This window comes from Cydia strobilella, chromosome 3, assembly GCF_947568885.1.
Source record: "Cydia strobilella chromosome 3, ilCydStro3.1, whole genome shotgun sequence".
NCBI classification, from domain to species: Eukaryota; Metazoa; Arthropoda; class Insecta; order Lepidoptera; family Tortricidae; genus Cydia; species Cydia strobilella.
The window spans coordinates 17,208,362-17,232,874 of NC_086043.1; the positions used below are offsets into that span (position 1 = coordinate 17,208,362).

The window sequence follows — 24,513 nt, forward strand, 5'->3', positions numbered from 1 at the left end:
CGAACTACCGTCCCTTTTGGGCATCGAGCGTCCAGTATAAAAGATTTTCGACGGTATATATCGAGTAGCATGTGCCTATGTATTTGTCTATACATCGATAATTTGCCTGTTTTAAAGAAGCCTGATGTACTAACAACGCACTAAAATTGATAGTTTTGACCATTTGCATTGATCGCAGGTACACAAATTATGATAAAAATGTTCCAACTTTGTATTCGTCCCATTGTGATCAAAACCGTCCCTTTTAGATTACACATCGTCCGAAACTGGGGATACGGGCTGGTAACACTGGTCAAATGCATGTTTTTATTTTTGTAACGCAGCATTGGTGTGGCACTAATTAAAATTGATAAAAGCTTCTCAAAACACTGATTTATTAATATGGATTTCCCACCAACACCGTCTCCTTCAGATAGCAATGACTATCCTGGAATTCCGCCTTCTTTTGACGCACAAGACAATACTAAGCGACGAAGGTAGGTAACGATTATGATTCCACAATGTTCCGTTTTTACTTTGATATCAGTGTCAGATCAATAGTCACTTACGTTTTATTTGTTTCAGTTCATCTCGATCGATAAAGCGTCGACGCTTCGACGATGAGTTAGTGGAATACAGTCTCGGCATTCCAGGGGCTTCGATAGGCAAGAGTGAGAAGCGAATGCGTACACAATCCTACACCAGTCACTTGCCGGAGTTCCCGTTAGTGAGTGCGCCTCCCACGCCCGTGGTGCCGACGCCGCCCGACCGTCGTCGTGGCTTGGGGAAACTATCTGTAGGCCCAGGCGTATCTAAAAAGTCTAGGCGTAAGGGACAGCTGAGTCAGTTGTCTACAAAGGATCTTGGTAGATGGAAACCTACTGATGACCTAGCTCTGATATTGGGAGTGCAGCAGGTACCACTTGGACACAATCTTGTTATATCTATCTGCTTTATTTTAATGAAACATATTTGTGAATTGGTTATAATCATAACCTGTAGCCTATTAATAGGTCTTCCATGCAATTGTATTTTAAATCTTTAATTTAATAAATGAAAATTGCATTTGTTACTTAAGCACCTTACCAAAGGATAGGAAGGATAACAGAACTCATTTCAACAAAAAAGAATCAACATTTCCGGCAAGGGCCAGATTACTACAAAAATGTTATATTTGTCACCAAAAATCTTCTACAACAAGACAAGCAAATAATTGATGGATGCTAAAGTAATAAAACCAAATTAAATAAATAGATAGTAAATAGCATACAAAACCTAACACTAACTACTAACTATAAGAAACTTACTAACCAATATGCTAAAACTTGTAATGTAAAAAAATTGTAAATTTGGAAATAAATTGCTTTTTTATTTATTTAAAGTAATAAAACACTATTGCAGACCAATGACCTGCGCATAGTCCACCGAGGCATCAAGTTCTCTTGCCGCTTTACCCTAGGAGAGCTGCAGTCCCGCTGGTATGCTCTGCTGTACAACACCGAGATCTCCCGAGTGGCTGTAGCAGCTATGAGGAACCTTCACCCTGACCTGGTGTCTGCTGTGCAGCAGCAGGCTTTGTATTCTACGGCTGAGGAAGATCTACTTGGCACATTGAATAGTGTAAGTTTTAAGTTTGTTGCCGGTCCCATATTGGGATACCCTCCTCCAATTAAGGGGGGATTTAAATCTACTCGAGGCAGAGGTGTAGGGCTAGAGCCAGCTTTATTTTACGTTCATAAGCGCATTGTAATATGCCTACTTGAATATTAAATTATCTTTATTGAATTTATTTCTTTTGTTCCACTCAGCAATAATTACCCATATTTTCTCACTGGCTCATAAGAACATTATCCCTTTCTTCCAGAGCTCTCAACCAACAGTGGAGCGATTTCAGGAGCTCCTAGAACAGAACCCACATGTGTTCTACCCGTCAAGGACTGCCAAGTCACTGATGGCACACTGGCAACTTCTCAAGCAGTACCAACTGCTGCCTGATCAAATTGTGACACCTTTGCCTAAAGGTATGTTTGGATGTTAATGTGGAATTGTGGATGTTTTACGAACTGTCTGCTCTATTATACTTACTTTACTCTTTGGTCTGCTGTGTGGAATAAGTTTTATAAATCCCAGATTAGTGTGTATCCATAACAACCCTTTGGACTTAAATTTAAAACTTCAAGGTCACCGATTTGATAACAAGTTTTGATAGATAAGGAAATTAGCTTTGGTACTACTACTGAATGCTTGTTTTAGCCTTGAAGCCTATGCTTGAAGTCTCGACGCTATAAGTTAAGCTAACACAGATGTTCCCACATTGTTTTATACATTTATACCTCTATGGGATGCATAACATAAGTGACATCTTATGAAAATTAATTACACACTACGACATAAAACACATGCTATACTTGTGTGACGATGTCGGTCTGGCAGGTTAACTGGTCTCATTCTGTTTATATAAACTTTATTAATTTTCAATTTTTCAGGCACTGATGAGAATATTTTGACATTTTCGGACGCAGAAGATACAATGAATGACTCAGAATTACCAGATTACAAGGAAGATGGTATTGATGTTGAAATGCAGCTAGCAGACAGGTAAATCACGTGTTTTATTAATTTTATTTATGACTATCTTGACTTTATCAAAGCAAATTGGCTCCGTCAAGATATTGGATGCTCGCCATTGCCATTACCCGGGTCCACATAGAGCGAGCATACGCGCGAGGCAATTTCCTCGCGCACAAAACGGCCGGCAAACGGCGCGCGTGTTGTATCGACATTTATAGACGTGCCTCGAGCGCGTCGCCTCGGCCGAGGCACGTCTACACCGGCCGTTTTATGCGCGAGGAAATTGCCTCGCACGTATGCTCGCTCTGTGTGGACCCGGCTATTCAATTTTTTAATGCCTTATTTAGAGTCGAGATCAAGAATATTAAACATCACGAAGCCAAGGTAGTGGATCAAAGTTCCGCTTGTATGAATAGTTTTTTTTTGTTTTTTTTTTTACTATAGAAAATGTTATCCTAGGCCTACACATGACAGCATTTTTTTTACAAAAAACAACATTTGCATCTATATGAACGGTGTGAGACTGACAAATGTCTTGTATTCAAGTCCCATAATTATTTAAGTTAGTACACCACATTACATTTGTGAGCGACCTAATTATATAACATGGTGTTACAAAGTAAGTAAATCACGCGGTCTTTATTGGTGTCAGGTGCCAGGCGCTTTAGCGTAACGTGATGATTGTTATAACTTATACCTTATACAGGATACAGAAGAAGGACATCCGCCTACTAGAAACATCACTGAGCCGCTGGCAGGTGCTGGTGCAGTCGGTGGCCGGCGGCGGCGAGCTGGACAAGCACACCCTGGCCGTGCTGCGCGGCCGCCGCGTGCGCTACCTCATGCGCTCCAGGGAGGTTAGTCCATTCCTATTTATATTATAACTAGCTTTTGCCTGCGACTTTGACGTCTGCGTGGAATTAGTTCCAACAGTTAGAGTAAGTATAGCGCCTGGATAAAATCTAATATCAATAATTTTGAGCTTAATATGCTTAATTGCTAACACCAATTAACAGGCAATTTATTAAATTTCTAATTTCGGCCCCCCTTTTCACTCTCTTTAGGGATGACTTCCGACATAAAAACTATCCTATGCCCTTCCCTGGGACTTAAACTATCTCTATGCCAAATTTAAACTAAATCCGTTCAGCGGTTTAAGCGTGAACAGGCACAGACAGAAAGACAGACAGACAGACGCACTTTCGCATTTATAATATTAGTATGGATTTCAAAAGCTCCTTTTCATGGTTTAACTGCTGGACCGAATCTCCTTGCGTTCTCACTATCATTATAAATCGTGTCCGGTGCCTAACATAGGTCACAAATCCCAAAAAACCTAGCATGACCTATCGCACAATTGCCATCTTAGAATTTTACATCTGATCAGACCATCACAGGTACGTGTACAACGTATCGTGCTGTCCGCGCGCGAATTCCGTGCACGGCCGAGGAATGTTAGGAATGTTGGGCGTCATGACAGAGTGGTGTCATTTTGTACGTACGGGCGCGGCGCACACCCTCCCATTTCCTCGACCTGCGAATGCACCAAAGAGGATATAACAGGATAGGGATAAAATGTATTTACATATGGATAAATATTTTTTTTTTTTCCAATATTTGCATTAATTATTTTTATATTATGTTGACCCATGTTCTTTCACTGATATGCATTACAATTGTTAAATAACAAACGAAACCTTCAACGCGTTCTATACGAGAGTAGGCCAAAGGTAGTGGCGACATCTGATCGAGAATCAAATTTTCTTGATTTTCGAGGCACGTTTTTTTCTTAGACTGTATCCATTTATTACGGAGTTATATCTATCTTTGCTCCAATATAATTTACAGCGCCATCTATCTAAAAGATGTCAATCTGAATACGGCATGCCGCATGTTAAAAACTGTCTCAATTTCATGCTAGATGGCGGTAAATAGATGTTTGCGACCTTGTTTTACCCTTCTCAAATAAACATGCTCCACCAGTGTCGCTCACCTCCACTGGCATTGCAAAGTGCAAAAATGCCCTAATAGCAAGTTGTAAGATCAAGAAGATGATACCTACTTACCTCACAATAGATATCAACAAGCAAAATAATGTTCTCATTACTAAAATATGTATTTAAGAAATTGCAACTGAATCTAGTTGTTACCCATCGGATTTAGAATCCTAAAAATACTTAGCAGAACCGACTGTACTGACCGGGACGAGATGGGTGTACCAACGTACATATAATTTTGAATATTATGAAGCCCGTGCTTAAGAGTACGGCGTTTATATAGGACAGTACTTACAGTAGTTCGAAAAAAGAAACACACAGGGTACAGGCTAGCTAACTAGCTATACACCGGCCAAAGATAGAGCGGCTTGGAGAGCACTGGTGAAGAGTGTCCATACTGTGCATAGTCGTCACGTCCCTCAGACATGAGGATACGACAAAGAAGAAGAGACCTACAGTAGGTTAATTTAAAGATAAAACTGCGATGGTCTGGTATCTTATTATTGTACGGTTATCGAATCAAATCTAAAGTATATAAGTAGTGATAATTGACTTTAACAAAGTAACTGTAGGTAGACAAAAAAGCAATTGAATTGAATATTATATGTTAAAAATGTATTTTAAATAAATACATGATTGAAGATAAGGCTTATGAAAGTTACCATAATCTCATTATATTGACATGCTTCTTCTACGGAGTAGGTACATACCGTAGAAAATTCTAGATAAACACATTGCCCTTACATACTCGGACCCGAACCAATCAAGGTGATGATTGTCAATATTTTTCAAAGATAATGTAAATTAAAATAGTTCAAGCTATTAATCACGCGTCACATCAAGGCCTGACATCGCCTGTCTGTTGTGGGGTAGTTGCCATGGCGGTACTTCCACCTGGTTGACTGACATATAGTAAACCTTGTTGTAAAGACATAAGGGTCATATATGTTCAATGAACAGTGTTAGTATGCCCATGTATGCCACTAGGGCGGGACCGTGACCATACTTGTGAACTAGTGATCTTGATCACTTTAGTGAAGAGTATGTTCCCCTCTCACTGTTCGTTACGTTACTAAACAGGGTGGCTAAAAAATTAGTGCATTTTTTTTTGCGATTTCGTGGTTGGTTCCATAGTAAAAGTTGCTCAGTGTAATCCCAAAACCTCCCTGGCAACGGAAATGCACTTATTTTTTAGCTACCCTGCATAAGCATGTACACAATTTAATTAGACAGTATAATAATAAACATCATACAATTTCAATACTTTATTGATTAAATAAAATTTTACATATCAGGTTTACAGGTTTGCTTAATGCTTAGGCTTATAATATTAACATTAGATTAATGTACATAATTGGACAGACAAGGCTGAACCAGGGAACCAGTTGTTTATTTTTGTTTGACGAATAAATAAATATATATGGACGACATAAAATGTCTTGTTCGGGGTCATGTTCGCGTCGACGTAGAACCGGTTCAGCGCTGCGGCGGCGGCCGCCGTCCGATACCAGGGGCCCGTTTATCAAAAGCTTGTAGCTTGTAATACAAGTGGAAGTCCCTTTTTGACAGCTTTTGTTAGAAAGGGACTTCCACTTGTATTACAAGCTATAAGCTTTTGATAAACGGGCCCCAGCTGATTCACTTATCAACACATCCAGCGAATCTTTTTAGGGTTCCGTACCCAAAGGGTAAAAACGGGACCCTATTACTAAGACTCCACTGTCCGTCCGTCTGTCACCAGGCTGTATCTCATGGACCGTGATAGTTAGACAGTTGAAATTTTCACAGATGATGTATTTCTGTTGCCGCTATAAAAACAAATACTAAAAACAATAAAATAAATATTTAAGTGGGGCTCCCATACAACAAACGTGGTTGTTCTGGCGTTTTTTTGCGTAATGATACGAAACCCTTGGTGCGCGAGTCCGGCTCGCACTTGGCCGGTTTTTATTATTATTGCTACTCGTTTCAGATGCTATACGCCATGATGTCCGACAGATGTTATTACTATTTAAAAATCTTGCTTACGAAAGTTACGAGCGGCGTAAAGTTCTTTCGAGTACCTAGTTTTGAGATGCAACACTGTATCAGCATATATAGTTGGTCAAGCAAATCTTGTCAGTAGAGAAAGGCACGAAATTCAAATTTTCTATGACACGATATCCCTTCGCGCCTACATTTGCTTGACCAACTATAATTCACTACATGACGAGTTATTAATGTTATTATCCATCGCTGTTTTTACTTGTCGCAAGCGGCGATACCGAAAACAACTCGTGTTTCTCTTACACATCTCCCACATCACATGGCGACCTTGCCAGTCGTGATGAATGTTGCATGCACTTGCACGAAATGCAGGATAGAAATATCTGTTGGACCCTTGTCCTTGACGAATTACATAAAAACGTTGAGAAAGCTCATTTGGCTTAAAGGAAATATTCCATTTTTTCCAAGAATAAAACATTTGAATCAGTATTTAATAAAATTATGAGTATATTTCAAACACAGGCTTAGATTAATTTTGATATTTTACTTATGGAAAACCATATTTAAAATGGAAAGTCACGTAAAAGAAATCTCTATTTTTTTTGCAAAAAAATGATGTCAATTGCTTTTATCTGGATTACGGATAGAAAAAAAACCAAAATAGTTTATTGATACAGTGAATCTTATGATTAAAACAAGGTTAAGTATAAACTTATTCTAGTTAAACACTGCTAGACGTTGTTGCATGATGATGATAGAAATGTTAATGTTCTTTTTGTTGGTCATTTCTGTTTCTGTTTCTTATAATTTTTCATTTTTGATATGTACATTTCCTCTTAGCTCCTAAATAAATATATGTAAAGAAATTGCCCGTGACTCCTGCACTAGGCTATGCCTGTCTCGCAGGTGGCACTTTTTGTAGTTTGCCAGTTTTTTATTGCTTATAGGCGCTAAAGAATACACTACTATCAGCTAAAATATTAAAATGCATGTACTAAGTATACTACAAATTTTTGTGTCTAATATTACACCAACTTTAATAAAATTAAAACTTAAAGCTAATCGACTATAAAAACTAAGGCAAGGAATGTGGAGGTAATAATAATGAGTGAGTAGTGTGTGTGTGTGTGTGTGCGTGTGTCTATAAATATGTTAATATTTTTTCTGTTTCACCATAATTTAAAGTGCTTAACCATATTTTGATTTTATATTGAGCCTCTCTAACCGAACAGGTTTTAATGTCGCAATTTTTGTTGACTATCTTGTATACATACTGCCAAAGATAGATATAACTCCGTAATAGATGGATACAGTCTAAGGAAAAAACGTGCTTCGAAAATCAAGAAAATTTGATTCTCGTTCAGAGGGCGCTACTAGTTTTGGCCTACAGTCGTATAGATGGCGTTTACGGTTTCGTTTGTTATTTAACAATTTTATCGCATATCAGTGACAGAACATGGGTCAAAATCAACAAAATAATTAATGCAAATAAAAAAAATCATTTATCTATATTTAAATACATTTTATAGTATTTTTACAAATCTTCAATTTTAGTTATAAAGTGTGTCGACAAATGGCAGTGAATTTACTGGGGTTACAAAATTTACTATGACAGTACCGCTCTAGTATAAGTTACTCTATGATACTGCTAAATGCTTGTATAAACCAAATTTTTTAGCAAAATGCGACTTAAGTGCAGGTAATGGAATGTCAGTTGCGTTTTTTCAGTAATTGGTCATAATTTGGTATATAGTATAAAACAAAGTCGCTTTCCGCTGTCTGTCTATCTGTCCCTATGTATGCTTAGATCTTTAAAACTACGCAACGGATTTTGATGCGGTTTTTTAATAGATAGAGTGATTCAAGAGGAAGGTTTATATGTATAATTTGTAAAGGTTTTGTGTAAATTAGTTGAACTACCCGTGCGAAGCCGGGGCGGGTCGCTAGTTAAGTATATGTTTGTGTGCTATGACACAACTACGCAATATGAACAATTGGCGCACAGGAGGACCTCACTTTCTGTATACAAGCATTGAGTTGCGACTCTTCTCGGTTTTGAAAAAATAACCTTTAGTAACGATCGTTGGGCTCTCTCTAGAAGTATTAGATAAGTGCTTGCTGCACTACTCCACACTAAGATGCAATACTTAATGACGGATTGAGCTAGAGCAATGTAGGTCAATTTGAGCAGTGGCTTATCCATGTCATCTCGAATATTTTTAAAGGTAAGTAAATTTCCTGACTCCTGACACGATTCGCTGTGCTCTGTATGTGCTCTGTAAAGTTGAGTTTCTCGTCCAGGATAACACCTAAGTATTAGTATTGTCTTCGGTTACCGCGATAGTTACTCATGAAATAAAACTATGAAAACGGATTATGCGGATTATGGAGCGCGCGCTCCAGGCAAACGAGCTCAGGATACCGCGGGTCAACCAGAGGTCCCACATTAAGATCCCCACAGTCGAGCGCAGGCCTGCCATTCTGCCTTTTGTCAGGGGGGTCACGGACAGGATCAGCCACATCTTGAAGCGTGCTTCTATAAAAACATATTTCAAGCCAATGAAGAAGATGTCACAATTCCTGAGGCCTGTAAAATGCAATACCCCTCTACAGATTGCAGGAGTGTACAGGCTGGACTGTGAGTGTGGCGTATCATATGTCGGGCAGACGAAACGGAGCATTTCCACTCGGGTGAAGGAACACATAGCTGATGTCAAGCACCGTCGACCTAGGTCTGCAGTCTGTGAGCATGTCATGGATAAAGCCAATCACTCAATCAAGTTTGATAAGCCTCTGGTTCTTGCCAAGGAGAAGCGTTACATACCCAGAATGCTGCGCGAGGCCATTGAGATTAAGAAATATCCAAACTTTAATAGGGAAGATGGCTTTTCTCTACCACCAGCTTGGGATCCTGTAGTCCATCTGATAAAGGAGCAAGCGAGACATAGACTGTGAGACCTTAGTGTTGGATGATGCTGGACATTCGGATGTTTTGAAAAGATGTGTCCCGCCGAGTTTGTTGCCGGTCCCATATTGGGATACCCTCCTACAATTTAGGAGGGAATTAAATCTTCTCGGGTCCGTGGTGTAGGGTTGGAGCCGGCGTAGTTTTTATCGCGTATATATATATCTTTACTTGAAAATAATTGTAGTGTATAACTAGCCTCATGAACCGATGTTGCATGTACAACCAGCCTTAAATTTTATAGTTTATTATGGTTCATTATTTTAGTATGTGGGTATTTTTGCACTTTGTAATTTTTCCTCAGTCACCCGTTGACCACGAACGCTGTAAAGGGTTCGAAATGTCGGGATGTATTATAAATTCAATATACGCGATATAATCCGTTTTCATAGTTTTATTACCTAAGTATTAGTCTTAGAAATCGGCCAAAAAGTAAAAAAATAAAACCGGCCAAGTGCGAGTCGGACTCGCGCACGAAGGGTTCCGTACCATTACGGAAAAAAACAGCAAAAAAATCACGTTTGTTGTATGGGAGCCAGGGAGCCCCATTTAAATATTTATATTATTCTGTTTTTAGTATTTGTTGTTATAGCGGCAACAGAAATACATCATCTGTGAAAATTTCAACTGTCTAGCTATCACGGTTCATGAAATACAGCCTGGTGACAGACAGACAGACAGACGGACGGACAGACGGACAGCGGAGTCTTAGTAATAGGGTGCCGTTTTTACCCTTTGGGTACGGAACCCTAAAAACAAACCTTTTACATACCTACTTAGGTATTGCAGGAAAAGCGATACATTTACATAATTGAAGTCGATGTGGCGAAGACCGTCTACAAGCTCTTTCGTCTCTCCTAACTCTTGCGTTTGTACTCTGTACACATACTCGTACTCCACTCACAGAAGGTCGGTAGAACAGAAGGAGCAGCTCTTTCTTTCTGATTGTGTCTGAGCGAAGTATACGTACGTATTCAAATACGAGAGTTATTGCCCTATGATGTTCTTTCCAAAAATGTTATATCTGTGTTTCTCCACATTGACCTTAGTGACTTTTCTAGTAATAAAACTATCGTCTAAAAAAATGAGTTATCATTAAAACGATGATTGTTATGATTGTTTTATTTTCGTCCTCTACATATTGATTCCGATATCCAAAAATAACATCGACAAATGTCTGTGAAACCGGATTCCTATCAGGTGCTTACTTATTTTATGATCTTCTTTTCTAGCCCCGATCTCGCCTACAATACATAGGGCACTTATGTTCGTATTTATGTTTTCTATAGTTAGTAGTAATTAATACCTTGAAATGTACATTAACAACGGGCGCGTTTAGTAACACTTTTGAGTGTAATACTATGTACTTTTACTATTTAGGTATATTAAGTACTAAAACCGGACAAGTGCGAGTCGGACTTGCCGACTGAGGGTTCCGTACTTTTTAGTATTTGTTGTTATAGCGGAAACAGAAATACATCATCTGTAAAAATTTCAACTGTCTAGCTATCACGGTTCATGAGATACAGCCTGGTGACAGACAGACAAACGGACGGACAAAGAAGTCTTAGTAATAGTGACAGTAGTAATAGTGTACCGCTAGTGACACTCTACGATGTCCCTTTAAACTTTGTCACTAAGTTCAAGTACCTGGGTCACTGGGTAACTGACGACCTGAGTGACGACTTGGATATTGAGCGAGAGCGTAGGTCGTTGGCTGTCCGATGTAACATGTTGGCACGCAGGTTCGCGAAATGTACTGTACAAGTAAAGACTACACTTTTCAAAGCGTACTGTCAGTCATTCTACACATGCAGCCTGTGGACCAACTATACGCAGAGGGCATACAACGGCCTACGCGTCCAATATAATAACGCGTTCCGGGTGTTGATGGGGTTGCCGCGATTTTGTAGTGCCTCTGGTATGTTTGCGGAGGCACAAGTTGACAGCTTTGCGGCGATAATGCGCAAGAGGTGCGCTTCACTGATGCGTCGCCTGCGCGGTAGCCCCAACAGCATTCTGGGCGTGTTCATGGAGCGCGAAAATGGCCCCATGCTCAACCGTTGGCAGGGGCTGCATGCACTCGCCGTCTAGTTTTTAGTTTTAGTTTTAATGCGCTACTAACACTATAGTAATAAGATTGTAATGTTTGCTAACCATGTATGGACCTTTTAGTCTGCAATAAATGATTTTTATTTTTTTATTAGGGACCTATTACTCTATTACCCTAATAAAAACATACTAATGATATAGAAAACCAACAAAACAAGTGTCTTATCTTGTTGATAATCAGTCAGTATCATATCCGATAGTAGTTAAGTAAGTAACTGTTTATCTGCTAAACCTTAATTAACAACTTCTTAATTAACATGAACGTAATTCATGTACAGAATTTTACTTAAACCGCTACCCAGATACAATTTCTTGTTAAGTAATACCTATATACTCCATTTTGATAAACTCATGCATAATTTGATAATTTAAAGCTTAGTTGTAGATACCTTTGTTTCTTATCGTATCTTAACATTATGATATCTACCTAGACAATTCCCAACATTCCCAACATTTGAGCTGTATAAAATCTCGAAAAAACTCACTGTAAGAAAACAATACTTCCTAAATTCTATTTTTAAACTACATAAATCACTTACATACAAACCACAACTTTCATTCCACGACGAAAGCATAATGCTGTCCCCGAACCATATGTAAAATCTTTGTTTGCCAAAATACGAAATACGGCACAATCTGCTCACTTGTATAATATTTATTGCAGTAGCAGCGGAACTTTTTTAAGTTAACCCGGGTTAAGAGAATAATAATGTAAAATAATGAAATAACGTCAATTTGAGCCTTACAAGACTCAAAACAAAACTAAAACAAACTAAATATTCTATGTGTCGAATCTAGTATTTTAATATAGTTTTTCCTTCATTAAATTGAAACTATTATGTTTGACATGTAATAACCCATGTGCTAGTTTTATCATTATTGTCCGTATCTCTCAAGTTTCGTGTTAGCTAGGTTTTGCCGTGTTATGCATTTCATGAAAACAATTTCGCTCCATACTATGCCGTTAAAACCCCACGATCAATGCTTCGCGTGGACAATAATGAAAAAGTGGTTCAGCTTTTTAATGTAGGTTCGTGCTACCCCTGACACCCGGCTCAAGGCCGCAGCCCTAATGGCTCTGCCGTATGATTTGTCGCTCACTATCAGTCGCATCGATACAATAAACGTATTGATTGCCCTCGTTCCCATTCATCTATTCTAAAACCAGTTGCTTAAATACATATTGTGACACCGCGCCTTTATCTAAGACTTCGTAATACCCTAGCTTGGGTTTTTATTATCAGCTATTATCACTGTAATATATGATATCAAATTAACAATCTGCACCTATTTTTCATACCGCAAAGTCTTGTAAGATTCAAACCGCTTGCGACAAAAATGACTGAGCACAGTATGCAGTGGTTATTGACGACAGGTAATTCCATTGTGTCAATGTTTTGCGAGCCGGAGTGCTAAACGCAGCATGTTTACACAATACCACTTAAAACGCGACCATTGTTTTGCTATAGCCCGCGCATTGATTCAAAACATTTCGAGTAGCCTTAAAGGAATACTGGAGGAAATTGGTTCATGTCCGGTGGATCTGCCGTGCCAAGTTTCAGTGATGCTGTAATTTCTTCGTTGATTACTTAGTGCTTAAGTGAGGTAAATGTAGTTTGCTAATTAATGTACCGATAAGGAATCTTTCATTACTGTTCGGAGAATATGTCAGGTCAGATTCGAGGAACCAGTCGGTGTCAGTTTGAGTGAAGTTGCTGGTCGAACATAAACCATTCTCTTGCATGTGTAATGTGTATCTTAGTCGGAAAATATGATGGGTGCAATAATTAGGTAATTTCAAAGATAGTATATAGGATAGAGGGTTACTGTCATAGTAAATTTTGTAGCCACAGTAAATTTACTGCCATCTATCGACACACGAATGAAACTAAAAATGAAAATGTATAAAAATACCAAAAAAACTATGAATTTGTATGGATTTTTTTATTTGCATTTATTATTTTTATTTGATTTTGACCCATGTTATTTCACTGGTATGTGTTAAAATTAACAATCCAAACCGTCAACGCCATCTAGCCGAGAATAGGCCAAAGGTGTAGCGCCTAGAGCCTTCGGGAGCCTAGGTTCTCATATTTATGCAATTATGCATGCGCAAGTCCCTTACGTAATTTAGGTATTACAAATTGTACGGTTGAAATGTCGTTACGACAGGGGCTGTCTGGCCTGTTCTGACAGAATGGTAACTACGAACCCCTAACTGACTGAGAAACTGAGCATCGCCCGACATGCTCTTGGCCGATTTTTATTTTATAAATACTATCTAGTAGCTTCTAGACCCTTGCAAGTCTGTAAACTTTTAAAATGTGTAAATATTTGTTTTGTAGAAGTTTCGGATTCCTATATGTATCAGTATCAGGCTTGAAGTTTCTTCTAACACCACGGATATCATATTCCGCTTCCAGATGTTGGTATCTAACTACTTTCTATTTATCAACCTGATGGTGATAGCTGAACCATTTCAATATAAACAAGGAAGCATAATGGTGACTGAAATGTACATAGACATAATTTACCTGCTTGTTTTATACGTATACCTACCAACTTTACTGCCGAAGGTTACTCAACTTCAATCAATTTGCCATTTCGAAATTTTCGAATTCTGCACATGCGGTTTTTATTATCCAGATAAGAGAACCTTGCATTATACGCCTGTTTAGATCAGCTTTGGCTGAAGGTCGATTGTGGAAACTGAAAAGGCAATTAAATATCAAAATATAACCTTTAACAGCTTTTAGCTTACGCGGCACATCATTAGTTTAGTGTAGAACAAACTAATTTGAAGGTTTAAAAATACTTTTTTTATCATTTATTCAATATTGTTTCGACATGTACTTACATAATAGGTGTTACATTAGATAAGATAAGTTCATGACACCCTGTAAGGGCACACAATAGTATTCTATTCTATTTACCTAATCTATACAGTAACATACTAATCATTTTACTTGTTAGTAATTAAATTAAATTAAAATTACATTTAAACTGTTAGCAAGTCTTATTAGTTAAATTAGGACACTAATTATTGCGAAATGGTTAGTTGAATCGATTTGTCAATTTATGAATAATTATTATTTTAATTAATTAATTAGATCAGCTTTTCATTTCTCATTCTCTGAAAGTGGGTCGTTGTTGTTATAAAAAGTCTGCAGAAAATTATACGTTTCTGAGGGCCTCCCTCGAACCACGTCCGACGTGTTGCCTCCCTGTCACACTTACGTACGAATTTACAAATGCGACAGAGAGGCAACACGTCGAACGTGGCACGCGGTAGGCCCTCTGCTCTAGAGCACTGTACTTATAACGATATTTTTTCCTAAATTGTAAATTGAAAGTAAGTACCCTATGCACATGTATTTTACTTTCCTCGTATTCGAAATGAAAAGTAGTGTTTAACTCGGATGAAAGGCACCATTTCATCCCTTGGTTAACAATCTACAATTTAAAGTTTTCTTATTTACTTACTGAGTATCGTGAATATTAATATTGGAAATGATTGCTCCAAAAATCACAAAATACTGTGACACCCCCTCGCCTAACTTTCAATCAAACCTATACCTACAACCTGAAAGTGAACACCCGGCCGTTTTTAATTTATTTACATTTTTATAATCGCCAAACGCATCAGACCTGCTGTTTGCTCGAAACATAAACTAATATCATTATAATATCCAATGTTTGCACGCGTCGTTAGCGACTGTAACAATGGCCGAGTTGATTTGGGCCGTAATTAGATCTGAATTTATTGAACTCGACCACGTCACATTATTGTTGTTATAATATTGTAAAATGACCGTGAAAACAAGAAAAAAAGGCCCCGATTTTATATCCGATTTATGTAGGTACGTCAACCATCAATTTGATTCCTAGGCCACTATGGAACATTGAGCTTATTGAGTGATGTAATGTCATGTATCTGGTAGTTAAAGCGGCAAGGTTTTATAGTGGCCTATACCTAATAAAATGACCAATCTACTACTACCAATTTGACCGGTTTGTATTAAAATGACAGTTGGATTGGGTAGTAGAGTACCTATAGATCGGCTATACGAACTATCGTTTTAGTATCTGGAATATTAAATCACAATTTAATGTTCCGAATAATGCAACCTGACTCTGTTATAGCAATTTTTCGTGTTTGTAAAGTCCCATTTAGACGGATCAAGAATTTGCGTGCGATTTTCGTTACATTTTGGTATTTGGTATGCAATTTCTCGCGCCGTGTAAAAGGGGCTTAAGAGTCCCGAGCAAGCTTGGCCGAATTTCACCTTCCCATACAAACGGAGTTTCGTTCTTATTTTAAAACTACGTGTTGGATTGTAATGAAACTTTGCACATACAATGACATAAGGTATATCTAGGTCTGTAATTAGTTTATGTAGCTCCAGTTTATAAAACAAACGAAATAGAGCAAAAACGAGTTTTGTATGAAAAACTTAAATTCGCTGTATTTTTAACTATGGTATCTGAAGCTATGTCGTAGCTTCAGATACCATAATAAAAAAAAAAAAATACAGACATAGATATACCTTATCCTATTGTAAGTACAAAGTTTCAAAGCAAACTCGTTTTAAAAGAGAGCGTAACTACGTTTGTATGGAGAACCGAGCTTGCCGGGGACCCTTAAGCCCACACAAATAATTGGAACCGTTGTGAGAACAGGCTTACAAATAATAGAACTACGGGATAATACACAAAGCATCTCCTAAGAATAAAGCAAATAATCTGTACTACTGGACTGTCTATGTAACAAAACATACACATAATCCAGTACAACTTAAAAGTATAGCTACGTAACTATTAGCGTACACACCGACTAATCCTACCACTCGTACCACTCACGGTTGTCCAAAAACAACAACAAACAGAACAGAACAACATGATGTTTAATAAAATATATTAAATCCAGGAACCACGAACTTTGAGGAAACAAGCTTTATGTATATTATTACGATAAATAGGGAAATAAGTGTTAGTCAGAGCCTGAAAATAACTATTATCATTTATCCTTCAGGATAGATTTAAACGTTATTTAACCAGACGCAAAACAAATAAGTCTTTATTGTTGATAAAACAACTATAAGTATTGTTAACAACAATACAATTTATCTAACGTGGTATTTACGTTTAGATAAATTAAAGTGTACCAAACTACTTTACTAGAATTAAGGTCGGTTTATTATTTAAAAAACCTCTGATAAAAATCAAATAGCGGCGCCCTTTATAACTCCAAGTTCAAAGAACAACCGGACAAGTGCAAGTCGGACTCGCCCACCGAGGGTTCCGTACTTTTTACTATTTGATGATGTTATAGCGGCAACAGAAATACATCATCTTTGAAAATTTCAACTGTCTATATAGCTGCTAGTCTGCTTATCACGGTTCATGAGATACAGCCTGGTGACAGACAGACGGACAGCGGAGTCTTAGTAATAGGGTCCTGTTTGGGTACGGAACCCTAAAAAGGAACTGGAGACGCAGCAACTGTGTGTAATTTAATTAACACGAACCATTTCGAGCTACTTTTGATTGACCCCTTCACAACTTGAAACCTATTTAACCTACTCCCGGGATACAGACTACAGGAGAGGGACTACAAAGGATAGTTTTTATGTCGGAAATCATCCCTAAAGAGAGTGAAAAGGGGGGTGAAATTGAGAGATTTAACCTTTCGTATGCTTAGTAGCAGATCTGCTCCATATATATTCAACTTAAACATGAAGTTGTCACGATTGCTATTTATATGGCAATTTTTTGACATGCGCATACGAAAGGTTAATGAGTTGCCTGATAATTGATGTCAAGCAATTAAAGCTTAGGCCTAAATTGAATTATTGCTATTACACTTTCTCCAGGCGCTAAACTTACTCTAGCTGCTGTTACTGATTCCACGCAGACGAAGTCGCGGGCAAAAGCTATATTATAAATGCGAAAGGCTGTCTGTCTGTGTGTTACCTCTTCACGGTTAAACCGCTGAACCGATTTAGTTGAAATTTGGCATAGGGATAAACTGAATCCCGGAGAAGTACATAGGATAGTTTTTATCCCGAAAATCATTCCTTAAGAGGGTGAAAAGCGAGGTGAAATTAGATTACTAATTAATTGCCTGGTAATTTTTGTGCATATGCTCAAATTAAATAATTGCCATGAGACTTTATCCTGGCGCTATATTTACTTTAGCTGCTGTTAGTAAGTCCACGCAGACGAAGATCTTTTAAGCCTTAAAGCTTTAAGCCGACCATTGAGAAGATGGCCAGTTTTTCGTTTATAAGCACGAAGTCTCAGGTCTTGATTAAGCACTCTTTTCACCGTGTTTTTGCTTAAACCCATCTGGAGGGCCATAACTTTTTGTTTCCTAGCGGGATTTCTGGCAATGCGTGCCCTAATTGCTTGTACAACCGCTGGAGTCCTAGCTGTACGCGGACGACCGCTTCTTTTCTTGTCATTTAAACTACAGACCTCACTGTATCTTTCTATGGTACGATACACAAATCTTAGAGAGAATTTTAAATTTTCAAGTAGCTTAAAAATTTTAGTCGGCGAGTGACCACAACGATATAGTGCAATTATTGCGGTACGGCTATCTTTAAGCGTCCACTCCATGTTGAAGAAAACAGAAAATTGCAAAATTATACTACTCAAATATTTAATAAAGATTCGAAATTCAAATGCAGAACGGTTTTTGTTTTAGGAGTTCCAAATTTAAATTTTAAAGGCCAGTGACAGAACTTATGAGCCGACTAGGTACATAATTGGGTCTAGATTTTAATTATTTTATAATAATTATTTTAATTGAAAGATTATCTGTAATAAAAGTAATGATATCCCAACAAAAACATAAATTTGAGCAAAGTTTAATATTAAGAATATGTGTCGTTTGTTGACTCGCCGACAAAAAAATTGAGATCTATATGGGTGCCAAGTTCTGTGCTGTGTACAAAATCCTGAAATTATAAAGTATTGTTACTTTTCTAAAATTTCGTTTGTTGGTTCAAAAAAAAAAACTAGCCAAGTCAAATCCTTTATAATTTCAGGATTTTCTACACAGCACAGAACTTGATCCATATAGATCTCAATTCTTTTCTCGGCGAGTCAACGACACATATTCTTAATATTGAACTTGGCTCTCATTTCACATTTATGTTTTTGTTGGGATGTGGGTTTTCGGTAGCTAAACTCATACTGAAGCACGAAGCTCGATGTTAAATACTGTGATCGCTGATTAAAGCTGCATAACCTATGGGTATTCAAAGGCAGAGCAAACTTTGCTTATCTTATCTTTATGAGCAGTTTAAGTATAATTTTCATATATAATAAAATATGCAAGCAGAACATGTACCTACAAGACTGATATCATTGGAACTGCACTGCCAGAAGAACCAGATAACAATTACAGAGGACGGGGCACATTGCCAGTAAGGTTAAAAACCTTTAATATAAAAAAATACCTAAAGATACAACGTGGCAATGGGGGCATTGCCACGTTGTAAGTACAAGGTAAAGCAAATTTTTTTTGTTAATATTGTAGGGCAGTACCGTTAGATAAAAACAGATTTTTGGGAAAAAGTTGTTGTTACCTGAAATGTTTCCTATTTTCAATGAATCGGCAAAAACAGCAATACATATTTACAGAAAGTATTTTTAATTTATATTGAATTTTTTATTTCTTTTGTTTTTCTTATTTTGTATATTGTTTGCGGATTTTAATCGTGAACTTAGAGGGGGCCTTACTAGTTGGTTTTCGAAAATGGTTTGTTAATTATTATTTGGTTTCTTCTTAGCTCTAACTTGTGAGTTGTGTCCAATCCCAATGTGCTGTGCTTTGCCAATGTGAATGCCTGACGACTGGCAGCTAACTGTAGCGCACCATATTGACAGTACTCAAATTCTTAGAATTTTCACCCGTATGATAATTGATGCCACCGTTATCTCCAAACACAGGAAATTTCTGAAGTTTCTTCAACCCGCCTTATATACTTTTGTCATTTCCATAACAACGTGGAGCTCTACGGTAATTTTTAGTAGATATGCGTTGTCGATGTTTGTGACAATCCGTAATGTATCTTACGCAATTTGTGATTAAATTCTCAATGCCTATATGTGTCAGGATAGAGCAGATGTGAAATATTATCAGGTTATTTTGATATAACGTAATTTGATAATAACGTTTTTAATGAATCCATTTCTTGTTCAGGTTAAAAGGCATAATAACTACAAAAAAATATATTTGCCGACATTGTCCTCAACGCGGCCTAACCTAATCTGATCTGTAACCATTTAAGAGTAAAAATACTTGATTTAAGTAAAGTGTTGCAAGGTTGGATTTATATTATTTTAGAACAAAAGAAATCAATAATCTGAAAACCATTTTTGTGCCTCAACTAACATTGTAGTTTGCAGTTACATTACTTTGTGTACTTACAAGTAGGTAATTTTGATTTTTGAGCTAGTCAAATTGCGTAAATATTTTTACGTTTCCTACCTATTCAAGTGTTCAACAATATTATTATATTTATATATGTAATGGTTCATCAAAATAATTGACTTATTAAACATATTGATCGGTTGGTACGTTTCGTTCGTCGAGTTAGTGACAAAAATAAACAACTAGTGATATTACAAAAAAATGTGTTTTAGACAGTAAACGTAATTATTACTCACTGAAGTATCGCAATAAAACAAATCGTGTGCCACGTGATGCCAGGGCTAGATATGTTTGAGTTTGTACATTTGTGCACGCAAGTAATTACTTTGGTAGAGTTCGCGCACGAGGTCCGAAGAACCGAATTAATCCCCACTTGCACCCACACCGGGTGCCCGGGCGCAGTGCAGACCCTCCCGCTTCCTCAGACCCTTACGTAATACCTTACACTGGTAATGATAACTAAATGTTTAATTAACTCGATAAATTGTTGATAAGAGCCGTTTTCTTGTGGTATAAATAGATACAATGTATGCTTTACGGAGTTATATTGTCTGTGGTACGATAAAAGGGGTAGGTATATATATATGCGATGCGTTCAATTTCTTATTATTAGGTATTTATATAATTTCAAACGTACTTACCGATTATTTTTAACATACCGCCTATGTAATCGGAGAATTACTCTACAAAACTTACTCGCACTCAGCCTACCAAGTCGGGACTCGGTTAGGTACTCCGTCAACTCCGTGACGATGAAAGGGGGGTGAAACTGATCCTTTTGGGCATTCTCGGCTCCGTTCGGCTCAGCATTGCTCCGAGCAATTATTAGGATTGGCACAACTTGACGTCCCTTTGCGTGTACGACCACAGATAAGATAATGACATGAATTTTGACAATCCTAAATAGCCGAAAGGGATAGTACCATACATAAGAAAGGGACGGCATGATTCGTCCCTGAATCGCTGTCAAACTTCGGTTTTGTTGGAACTTTCTTTTCATTTCTCATGCTCTGAAAGAGGGTCATTGTTGGTTTAAAAGGTGTGCAGAAAATGATACGTGTCTGCACTAGAGCATTTTACGTTCGAAGTACGATTTTTTTACGATAAACAATTGAAATTTGAGTTTAAATGGATTTGTTATACCATTTGATGGATTTGTTGTTATGGTGTTGTGTTCCATTGTGACATTTGACTCTCCATTCCATAAATAACGATACTTTTGCCTAAATTGTTAACTGAAAGTACCCTTAAGAAATACTATAAAAATTTATACTTAGTCATGTTTTAAAAAACAACATGCATTTTACTTTCCTCGTATTTGAAATGAAAAGTAGAGTGTTTAACTCGGGTGAAAGGCATCATTACAGCCTCGGACTATTGGCGCTGTCACTGCGTTCGTGCGCCAAAATACCTCGGCAGAAATGAGTACCTTTCATCCCTTGGTTAACAATCTACTATTTCTGTACGGTAGTGCTATTACTTATTCTGTGACGATTGGATTTGCAATAGTGCAGAAATATCGGGAACTACAAATAATAAATTGACATGTATGTAGCCTTAGCCTTCTGCTATTTACTAATTATTCGCTGCCACTTAATACATAAAAATGTAAATCACTTGCGCGTCTATTTTTACGATGCATATATTGCAAAATATGTGCGTTAAATTAGTGTATTACAACGAATACCTACCGGACAACAATAATTACATATTTACCACTGCTTATATTAGGTAGCTACCAACCTACCTACTTGCATCGGTGAAACAATTCTAAACATTAAATCCTTCCGATGCATCGTGTAAACTCACGGCCTCGAATGTTAAAATTGTGTGCAAACAGTAGCTTGTTTAGATACAGTAAGAACTATGGCGAATAGCTAGGTAACGCTGTGCAAAGGGTACTGGGTACTGGTGGTAGAGCTCTCCACACACACAACGAGGCTACTTCCGTTGCTCACCAACCACGTGCTTCAAACGAATTAATAGTAAGTTTGACCTCTGATTACGCTTAGCTGTTATAAATTTAGAGGTCTCTTTTTACATGTTGGTCTGAGGCAATTCGCTCAGCAAGCAGGAATAGCAGCACTGATAGCGTTATCGAGGAATTGTCATGTCAACAACACTATCTTGCTTGTTACAATAGTTATTACAATAACGAGATATTTTACAATACGGTTGGAAAAAAATAAATATTGTGTTTAATTTCTGTCGTTGATATTGGTTGACAGTTGTGGCATCACAGTTATGATTATGTTTTTGTAAGGTACCCATTTATTTTTTATTCATATTTACGCATTACTCCATATACTCCTAGTTTTTCCGGAAAAATGTGAAGTGACATTATTACACAATATATCCTCAATCCTCCTTATTGCCTTTTCTAGTTTTTGTTATAAGTAACGACAAACTTGGGTTTCGTTAACCTCTGTTATGTTAGCCTTGTTAAAAAAATGCGGTCTTATAACTTTACACATTAGTTTTTAGAAGTTACCTGAATAACACGGGTTGCCCGACAGTTAGGAACTTTTCTATTGCGCTGACGGTAGGAACTATATCGTTTCGTTATACATATTTGCGAGGGTACTTGCAGTCTAAACCACTATTTATAAATTAAGTAGGTACGTGGGTACTCACTGCACATAATAGGTACAAATTGAAATCGTATCTAATCGTATTTAAGTGGATAACAATATAATTTCCCATTTCAGCAGTTTTAATTGCGACGTAGTTACGTTTAACACGAATATCAATTTTATGCGCACAGGCTTATTTTTTATTATTTTGTTTAGTCGTGCGTTTGTCGTCTTTCTAATACTTTAAGTTAAGTATCTGAGCACGTTTTCGTTTTATATTATATTTTAGCTGTGTTGATACAGCACGTACTCTGCAGGTCATGATGATGACTTCCAAATATATGTAGGTATATTGTTTCTGTTGTCAGCGTAAAAAAGATTCTCTCTCCGACCTTGTGTGTTGCATACTTAACCATGCAAGGTTGCTATCGCCTGCGTTATCCAACTAGGTGGTTTAATTAAGCGTATCAATTAACAGCTGTGCCTACACTGGCATTAATTAGTTCAATATCGAGCACGTCGAACAACGCAGCAACTTTAAAGGATCTAGGGACTTGTTTAATAATTTTGTTAACTGTTCTGGGTCATCGGAACTTTGACGCAAAGCGATAATAATAGCAGATGTGTATCGTGGCATCATAACTCCTAAACGAATGAAATATAACTAGAATAAGTTATGAATAACCAGTTATTTTGATAAAGTTATTTTATTTTTTAGTGTGTACCTATTGATAAGTGTTTTGGTCGGCAGATTGCAGTGGGGCGGAGCACCCGCGACCACACGATCGACGTGGACCTGACGCTGGAAGGCCCCGCCGCCAAAGTGTCTCGCAAGCAGGCCACCATCCGTTTGAGGAACACGGGTGACTTCTTCATGTCCTCGGAGGGCAAGCGGCCGATCTTCGTCGATGGTCGGCCCGTTCTTCAGGGGAATAAAGTGAAACTCAATCATAACAGTGTTATTGAGGTGAGAATACACTTAGTTAAATAAATATCGAATTTGTCAAGTTAGCACTATCGTTTGTTTCTCGTTAACGCTGGGCTGTCAATGTAGGTATGTACCTAATATAATAGTTATGCTTGGAACAAAATTTCTAAATTGCAGCTAAAGTTTGCTATATGACTTGTTTTAAAAACAATCATCATTATATTCCATTCGTTTGATGCTTATCTTCCTAAATTAAAAATGGTTAACCGCTTCTGACGACGTTCGGAAAGCCGTTCAGTACCTATAATAAATTACAGTTAAAAAATGGCAATCAATTGTATGTAAATCTTAGATACTTGTTAAAATAAATGATAGAGTAGACGCTGTGCGAGATTAATATGTTATTAGCAAACACTGTTTCATCAAAATTAAATTGGTATGTTGTTTCTAATGCTGTCGCCAGAGACATACTACAGGCATGCTTCCATATCTATTCATTCGTTTTTGATAGCAATGGCGGATGATTGAGGAAAAACGAAGTAAATAAAGTTTAATTGTAACGATCGTCCTCGGTCCACGGGTTTTTATAAGCGTCTTCGATGGTGATAATGGGACAGACTTCTGACGTTGTTGAAGATCTGTTGCGTTCACCAATACCAGCAAGTTCAGTTTTGCCACAACCCATTCGACGGTATCAGATTACAAAATATATCCATCATCTTTACGTTTTTGTTAATAAGTTAAAACGTAAAAGTATTTTTTTCCCTTTGCTAGCGGTCCAATGGTATAAGAGCCTTGTTTGTATTTTATCCATTCATATATTTGTATTCACAGATTGCGGGCCTCTGCTTCGTGTTTCTCATTAACCAAGACCTCATCAGTGCCATTCGCCAAGAAGCCGTTAAAGTGAATATACCTGTATAAAAGTTTTCAATAAAGGGAATTAATTAATACATACT

The 24,513-nt window shown here is 37.5% G+C and overlaps 1 protein-coding gene across 1 annotated transcript; it reads left to right on the forward strand.

Moving 5' to 3' along the window:
- Window positions 1-287: 287 nt before the first annotated feature.
- On the forward strand, window positions 288-24,511 carry LOC134756001 (microspherule protein 1). The gene is made up of 8 exons (XM_063692760.1): window positions 288-476; window positions 565-895; window positions 1,381-1,599; window positions 1,844-2,000; window positions 2,466-2,577; window positions 3,257-3,407; window positions 23,378-23,593; window positions 24,389-24,511. Exons 1-8 carry the CDS (start codon window positions 382-384, stop codon window positions 24,476-24,478), a joined length of 1,371 nt encoding a protein of 456 aa, XP_063548830.1. The 5' UTR covers window positions 288-381; the 3' UTR covers window positions 24,479-24,511.
- Window positions 24,512-24,513: the final 2 nt, after the last annotated feature.